This window comes from Mixophyes fleayi, unplaced genomic scaffold (assembly GCF_038048845.1).
Source record: "Mixophyes fleayi isolate aMixFle1 unplaced genomic scaffold, aMixFle1.hap1 Scaffold_1719, whole genome shotgun sequence".
Classification (NCBI taxonomy): Eukaryota; Metazoa; Chordata; class Amphibia; order Anura; family Limnodynastidae; genus Mixophyes; species Mixophyes fleayi.
The window spans coordinates 8,702-17,666 of record NW_027446051.1 but is presented as its reverse complement, the minus strand read 5'-3'; the positions used below and the strand labels follow the sequence as shown (position 1 = coordinate 17,666).

Sequence of the window (8,965 nt, the reverse complement as noted above, 5' to 3'; positions counted from 1 at the left end):
GTCCATATTGTTACTGGCAGGAAAAAAAGGCAGTTTGGAAGCCCCTGTACAAACTGGCTCTATTTTACCTGAGTTGTCCCCCCTCCAGTGTGTACTCGGAAAGAGTTTTTAGTGCAGCGGGGAACCTGGTCAGTGAGCGGCGAAGGAGGTTGCTTCCTCACAACGTTGAAAAAATGATGTTTATAAAAATGAATAATCAATTCCTCAATGAAGTACAGCACTGCCCTCCAGATACTACAGAGGGACCTGTGGTTGTGGAGTCCAGCGGGGACGAATTGATAATGTGTGATGAGGATGAAGTAGACACTGTAGGGGGAGAGGAATCAGAGGTTGAGGATGAGGACGACATCTTGCCTCAGTAGAGCCTGTTTAGTCTGTACAGGGAGAGATGAATAGCTTTTTTGGTGTGGGGGCCCAAACAAACCAATCATTTCAGTCAAAGTTGTTTGGTAGGCCCTGTCGCTGAAATGATTGGTTTGTTAAAGTGTGCATGTCCTATTTCAACAACATACCTCTCAACTGCAGCTCATCCCTCCTCTGCGGGGATAATGTCTCCTGTGCTCTGACACGTCACTCTGTGTACTCTCAGCCTCAGGATCTGACACTACAGCTACCATGCCTCTTGTAGCAGCCCTCACTCCAGGGCCTCTTCCATGTGCAGTGTCCCCCTCTCTCTTGGGTTCACTATAGTGGCATGGAGTTCTCCCCCTCATCCAGGGCACACATTCCTTGCCCTGGCTCAGTCACCACGCTCAGACTTCCAGGCAATGCTGGGGGAGCCTGGGAGCTTCCACCCCAGGTCCCCAGCTACAACTCTCCTCTCCTGTGTCTTCTCTCTCTTTCTGACACTTTAAAGATCGTGCCTTTAAATGAAAAAGTCAGTCTTCATTGCACGACTATGTGCAAGTGCAACAGGGACATTTTTTTGGGTTTACAAAGTCAAACAATAACACTTCGACCCTGTCTGTCTGGGGTCTCTCAATGACGAATTGTCTGTAGCATGTTTGGAGGAGGTATTGTGGCCCCGGTATCAAATTGGGTACCGGGGCCACCCCACTATGCAGTCCAGATACTTGTTTGGTGGAATTCCGACACGTGGAGGGTTTTTTAATTATATTGTGGCCTCGGTACCAAATTGTGTACCGGGGCCACCACACTACGCAGTCAAGATACTTGTTTGGTGGAATTCAGACCAGTTGAGGGTTTTATTATTATATTGTGTGGACCACTCTATCTATACCACACTACAACTCTATACCACTCTATTTCCTACTTTAATTCTATTTAATTCTATTTCCTACTTTAATTCTATTACTAATTAATTACCATAAAGAGGAACAAAAAAAACCAATTTTACCAAAAGTATAATATGACTTAGACTTACAAACACTACACTTTAAAGATCGTGCCTTTAAATGAAAAAGTCAGTCTTCATTGCACGACTATGTGCAACAGGGACATTTTTTTGGGTTTACAAAGTCAAACAATAACACTTCGACCCTGTCTGTCTGGGGTCTCTCAATGACGAATTGACTGTAGCATGTTTGGAGGAGGTATTGTGGCCCCGGTATCAAATTGGGTACCGGGGCCACCCCACTATGCAGTCCAGATACTTGTTTGGTGGAATTCCGACACGTGGAGGGTTTTTTAATTATATTGTGGCCTCGGTACCAAATTGTGTACCGGGGCCACCACACTACGCAGTCAAGATAGATAGATGCGTATTGCGTATCATAGATAAAGTACATTCAGTGGTGTGGGGCAAATTGAAAAATATTCCAAATGCACTGACATTATCAAAAACAAGAGGTTGTCACACGCTAAAACTCCAACATGTATATGATGGAGAGGATGGAGGAGCAGCCGGATGTGTAGTGTAATGCAGATCTGTTGAAGGTTTTTTATATATTTTATTGTGGTGCCCAGTGCCCACTCCTCTACGCAGTCCAGATACATTTATTGGTGCGATTCATAAAAGTTCAGGGTTTTTAAGATATCTTGTGGTGACCCACTCCTATACGCAGTCCAGGTACATTTATTGGTGCGATTCATAAAAGTTCAGGGTTTTTAATAGATATTGTGGTGACCCACTCCTCTACGCAGTCCAGGTACATTTATTGGTGCGAATCATAAAAGTTCAGGGTTTTTAATATATCTTGTGGTGACCCACTCCTCTACGCAGTCCAGGTACATTTATTGGTGCGAATCATAAAAGTTCAGGGTTTTTAAGATATTGTGGTGACCCACTCCTCTACGCAGTCCAGGTCCAATTATTGGTGCGAATCATAAAAATTCAGGGTTTTTAATATATTGTGGTTACCCACTCCTCTACGCAGTCCAGGTACATTTATTGGTGCGATTCATAAAAGTTCAGGGTTTTTAATATATATTGTGGTGACCCACTCCTCTACGCAGTCCAGGTACATTTATTGGTGCGATTCATAAAAGTTCAGGGTTTTTAAGATATCTTGTGGTGACCCACTCCTATACGCAGTCCAGGTACATTTATTGGTGCGATTCATAAAAGTTCAGGGTTTTTAATAGATATTGTGGTGACCCACTCCTCTACGCAGTCCAGGTACATTTATTGGTGCGAATCATAAAAGTTCAGGGTTTTTAATATATCTTGTGGTGACCCACTCCTCTACGCAGTCCAGGTACATTTATTGGTGCGAATCATAAAAGTTCAGGGTTTTTAAGATATTGTGGTGACCCACTCCTCTACGCAGTCCAGGTCCAATTATTGGTGCGAATCATAAAAATTCAGGGTTTTTAATATATTGTGGTGACCCACTCCTCTACGCAGTCCAGGTACATTTATTGGTGCGATTCATAAAAGTTCAGGGTTTTTAATATATATTGTGGTGACCCACTCCTCTACGCAGTCCAGGTACATTTATTGGTGCGATTCATAAAAGTTCAGGGTTTTTAATATATATTGTGGTGACCCACTCCTCTACGCAGTCCAGGTACAATTATTGGTGCGAATCATAAAAGTTCAGGGTTTTTAATATATTGTGGTGACCCACTCCTCTACGCAGTCCAGGTACAATTATTGGTGCGAATCATAAAAGTTCAGGGTTTTTAAGATATTGTGGTGACCCACTCCTCTACGCAGTCCAGAAAGATACCTTGTTGCAACGTTTTGGACTAATAACTATATTGTGAGGTGTTCAGAATACACTGTAAATTAGTGGAAATGCTTGTTATTGAATGTTATTGAGGTTAATAATAGCCTAGGAGTGAAAATAAGCCCAAAAACTTGATTTTTAAACTTTTTATGTTTTTTTCAAAAAAAATCCCAATCCAATACCTTAAATCCGAACCGAGACCTTTCGTCAAGTGTTTTGCGAGACAAATCCGAACCTCAAAAATAACGAAAATCCGGATCCAAAACACAAAACACGAGACCTCAAAAGTCGCCGGTGCACATCCCTACTTTATACAGTTTACTCCCCACAATGCTGTTTATGTTGTGTTTAGATGCGTGGTTTAGTTAGAGGGAGCACAATAGTCCATATTAACAGCTACAGTGGGAAGTAATAACTATTTTGGAAGTACACAATTTATTTTTGTGTATCTGAGTTTATTACCTGTTTGAAGTTGTTATTGTAATGAAAATACCTGCAGGGGTAATGAAATGTCTTAGGGGGTATTTAATAAATAGAACAGCTTTGGGAGGCATGATAACTTTATTGCGTGACGGTTACATGGATGCTCTCTGTGGTCTCAGCGATCACTAGAATATTAAATACTAGTGAAATGGGGCTGGTAGAGGTTAATATTTTATTGACCACAAATGTTCAGATATTGCTTATATATGCCTGTACAATGGGGTAGTTTTATCTGTCCATAATGAAGTGTTTTGTTTGAACTAAGGAGCCTAATCATTCAGGGTTTGTTAACATTTTGCATTATAATACAATTTTTGCATTTTCAATACAGGACTCCAACTTTCACAAGCCAGCGAGAGGACAACAAAGCTGCAAGAGAGAAGAGCAAGAACAGGTAAGAGACAATGGCACAATCTGTCTAAATTTAATGCTGGAGAACACTTAGGAATATTCATATTTAGGAGTATTCAGTAACATATTTGTTTCAATTGCTTCATTATTGTAGGGTATGCAACTTATTTAAACACATTGTTGGTTGTGCAGTATTTGTGCTGATTTAGTCTTTTAGTGTATGCTACGTGCCGGATTAGTTATTTATTTTAGAATGATTTTTATTTTTTCATTTTGAATTTACGTCTATTGTGTTAAATTATATGGGCCTGAGTCAATGAGGAAAGCAAAGCAAAATAAGAAGTAAGTTTGCTCCTGAACAAACCATGTTACAATGCAAGGGGTGCAAATTAGTTTATTATTTTGCACATAAGAAAAATACTGGCTGTTGCTTCATGTTGGACTGCACCAGCAACACCATTTCAGCGTCCAACTATATTGTGCATGGAGCCCACAGCAGGTGGGCCTGTGTGCTGTAAATGCCAGGGCTGATTTTTAGTCCCAGTCCGGCCCTGCCTGCTGGCCTGGAGAAATCAGTTTTAATAGCTCTTGAAAAAGTTCTTTATAGAACGAAACGCAGAGGTCCGCTATCATTTGATACTTTGGCACTTGACATTTTAAACAGTTTTTTACTTTGATGACAGCGTGTAAACTGTCATTATCTGTATGTAAAATAAAGTTATTTTATTCAAGATCCATCTGTCTACTCGATCTGTGAGAGGAAGGAGCGTGACTAACGAGGAGACCACTTGTTTTACACTGCAACAGCATTTGGGATACCGCGCTATTACAGGTATCTCTGGAGGTTAATTTGACCACTATACGTTTTTGATGGTTCCCGCGAGGTGACAGTGAACAGAATTGGAATCTTTCAACCTACATACGTCTGCTTGATTATGAGGCGGAAAGAGGGCTAAACAGTGAGGAGTACACTCGCCTTCATATTTGAATAGAACTTGGGGCACACCGCTACTGTGAAAAAACTTGGAAGGTGTAAAGTTTGGACACGCAGTGCGGTAGTCTCCGTTGTGGTGACATCAGGCGGAATTGGATTCTACTAAACTTATATGTAAGTAACGGATTGCACTGTTTTCCTTTTATCAACATGAGAGCTGATTGTTATTTTATTTGTATATATATGGAACGAGACTAACACCTTTGCTTTGAGGCACATTATTTTCACTGCAGTGTTTAATGTGGCAAGAGAGGGGAAGGGCGGCTGAAGGCTGCTGCTAGCTTGCTGAGGAGGAGAAGGTTAGCTCAGGGGCTGTCAGTATGGCTGGGCTGGTTGCTGGGCTGGCTGAGGGCTGGCCAGAGAGGAGAGGAGCCATTTTAATTAGCCTGTAGTGGTGGAGGGGGGAATCAAAATGGCGCAGTAGTATGATGAAGATTCTTCATGCTGCCATGGGACCATGATTTCTGTACTTAGAGTGAGGCTGAGATGTATGCTTCTACTTCCATGTCCATAAATAAATGCTATTATATACAATTTTTTTAATGTTTTTTATGTAGCCCTTGAAACAAGGATGAAAAGGCAACATACTTTGAGAGATTTTTTCAATAAGAAAACAAAGTCAGATTCCGCTGTTGTATCAGAATTGCCCTTGGAAGGTTCAACACAGTCACTAGCACAACCAATACAGTGTGAAGAAAGCAGCACGTCAATTGAAATAGAAAATCACAACAACTCCAATATTGCAGACAGTCTTCCGGAATGCTGGTCAGTGCAACAATATAAAAATTTTAAAGAAAAATATGAATGCCTGGGCATTTGTAACAAAAAGTTAGGTTGTGAGTATTGTGCGAAATATGATTTCATAAAAGAGAAAAGTGTTCATGTGTCAAAAGAGTGGAAAGGTTTTCAGATTGAGGCATCAGGGAAAAACAGAATGGTACAACAAGCTTCTCTAAGGAAAAAAATGAAAGAACATTTTTCATCAAAGGCTCATAACATTTGTAAAGACAACTTTAAAATACGTGAGCAGGATACTATAACAAACGTAGTAGATACAATGAATAAAAAATATTTCAGTACTACTTGTAGAGTATTTAATACAATTTACAGCCTGACAAAAAGATGTAAACCATTTTCAGACATAGAAGATGAGATCGAACTGCAAATGAAAAATGGATTAGATATGGGAATAGGATTGCATTCACGTAAAACTGCTGTGAAAATAGTAGATTTTATTGCCAAGGAAATTAAAAAAGAAATATTTAGTAAAATTACTGCAAAAGATAAGAAAATATGTTTGATTATTGATGAAGCTTCAACTATATCTTGCAAACCAGTTATAACACTGTTCTTAAAAGTTGAGGACTCAGTTTCATCTCCAACAATTTTTGTTGAGCTAGTTGAATTGGAAAAACAAGATGCAGAGACAATATGTTCTTCAGTTCTGGAAAGCTTACATAAAATTGGGCTTACCAAGAACTACTTACAAAAAAATTTAATCGGATTTTGCTCTGATGGTGCAAGTGTTATGCTTGGGCGAAAATCTGGAGTGAGCACTAGGATCACAAAAGACTTCCCAAACATAATAATATGGCACTGTTTAAACCATCGCCTCCAACTTGTTTTAGATGACTCAATAAAGGAAATAAAGCAAGTAAATCATTTCAAAATATTCCTTGATAAGATATATACTATTTTTCATCAATCCAATAAGAACCAGATTGAACTTACCAAAATATCCGAACAACTTGGAATTGAAATTATTAAGATTGGTAGAATTTTGGGACCAAGATGGGCTGCCTGTAGTTTAAGGTCAACCCTAGCTGTGTGGCGCGCTTATCCTGCACTACATCACTATTTTTCTTCAAATGCCAAGTACTTGGGTATGGCTACCCGTCTTAAAAATATATTTTTTTTAACTGATTTGGCATTAATGATTGATATTTTACACGAAATTTCTCTGCTTTCCAATGCACTGCAAGCAAGAAATACCGACATAATAAAGGCTGAAAAGCTTGTGATTCGATCTATTAAAGCATTTGAAATGCTTGAAAAAGAAAAGGGTCCATACGAAAAAAAGGTTAATGAATTAATTACTTCAGAAAGCTACAAAAAAATCGATTTTGTAGAAAATCATCGGTTTGTTGGCCTTCCTCGGAAAACACTCTTACAAGGCATTGTAACGAATTTTAAAAAAAGATTAATGGATTGTGGCCATTTAAAAGCAAGTTGTAGCCAATTTGATGATAATAATGCATTACAATTTCTCAAGTTTTTGGAGCCAGATTACTGGAATATTGAAGAAGTAATAGTTCCATGGAAAGCAGCTGAAGAGCAATTGCATGTATTTAATACATTTTTCAATTACCAAATTGAGATTAATGAGTATCGAGATTTTGTGGAAAATGTGTTAAAAAGCAACGAGAACTATTCAATTCCTGAAAGTGTTCAAAGAGCTAGAAATATTGTCAGAACAATTGCTGTAAGTTCAGCAGAAGCAGAAAGGGGTTTTTCAAAGATGAACATTATATGTTCTGAGAAGAGAAGTCGGCTAACTGTTTCCAATATATCAAACATTATGATTATCGGTCTTATCGGCCTACCGCTGAAGGAATGGAATCCTACTCCTACAGTGCAAAGATGGTTAAGGGTAAATCACACAGCTGATGATGCTCGGATAAAAGCAAAGAAAATTGCAAGTGAGGACGCCAATCAAACAGCAATATGGAAATATCTTCACTAACTGTTTATGAGGTATTTAATATTTAAAATCTTACGTTACACATAATCTAGTTGTCTTTACCTCTTTTACTGTTCTTATTGCAGTATTTAATGCGTGAATTGTTAGACTACCTTTCGGTTTATCTTTTGGTATAGTTAAAATGGTCATTAGGACATAGAACCTGTTGTTAATTTTTTTGAATCCCACCACTGACCCATATATACCATCCATGTGTGTCTGTTATATACAGTGTTATATAAAAGTGTTCACCCCCTCCCCCACTCTTCCCATTTTATTTTATTTTCTTCTCTTATATTATGTAATCAAAATGAATTTATATGGTAATTCTTAACACCGATCTAAATACATTTGACAAATATAAAATACATCTCTAAAGCTTTAGTTTAAATAATTGCAAAAAAAAAATGACTGGTTGCATATATATTCACACCCTTATTTTTATACTTGGTAGAAACTCATTTAGCAGGAATTAAAGCCGTGAGTATATTTGGGCAATCTTCTACCTGCTTTGCACACCAAGAAACTGCAATTTTCGCCAATTCTGCTTTGTCATTTTCAGTTACAAGAGGACCCTTGGTGGGAAATTTTCAAACCATTCCACAGATTGGGAATGTGACTTAGCTTTGACCGGGCTACTCTGGATCAATGATTTGCTTGGTATTTAAGCCACTCCAATGTGGCATTTGCTGTACGCTTCGGCTCACTGACCGGCTGTTGACTGCAGCAGGTTTTCCTGCAAGATTTGGCTACATCTTAGTCCACTCAATTTGCCCTCGATTTTATCAAGTTTTCCAGTCCTTGATGCAGAGGAAAAATCCCATAACATTATACCACCAGCATGATTCAATGTAGGGATCGTTCTTTTGGAATCACGTGCTGCGTTAGATTTCTGCCTGGCATTGAAGCCAAACATTCAATCTTGGTCTCATCAGGACAGATAATCTTTCTCCACTTGGTATAAACATCTTCCCCATGCTTTCAGACAAATTCTAGGCAAGATTTCATGTAGGCAGGCTACTGTTGTCCTATGGATAGTTTCTATCAACTCTGAAATGGAAATCTAAACTGACAGAGCTGCCAGGCTCCTCTTGGTGGGTACCCTGACAAGTGCCCTTCTCGGAGGGATATTCAGTTTTGTTCTAGACAAATTCACAGCTGTGCCACATTATCTTAATTTCTTTATGATGGATGTGATAGTGCTCTGGGGGATGGTAAACAGTTTGGAAATCTCATTATAACCTTCTTCTGACCAGTGCTGATCAT

At 39.0% G+C, this 8,965-nt stretch overlaps 1 protein-coding gene across 1 annotated transcript; it reads left to right on the top strand.

Annotated features, from left to right (window-relative positions):
* Positions 1–5,758: 5,758 nt before the first annotated feature.
* On the top strand, positions 5,759–7,884 carry LOC142118379 (E3 SUMO-protein ligase KIAA1586-like; the record flags this gene model as incomplete). Its single annotated transcript, XM_075194147.1, has 1 exon — positions 5,759–7,884. A coding segment is annotated over one exon (1,944 nt), but the record flags the coding sequence as incomplete, so codon positions are not given.
* Between the last annotated feature and the right edge of the window lie 1,081 nt (positions 7,885–8,965).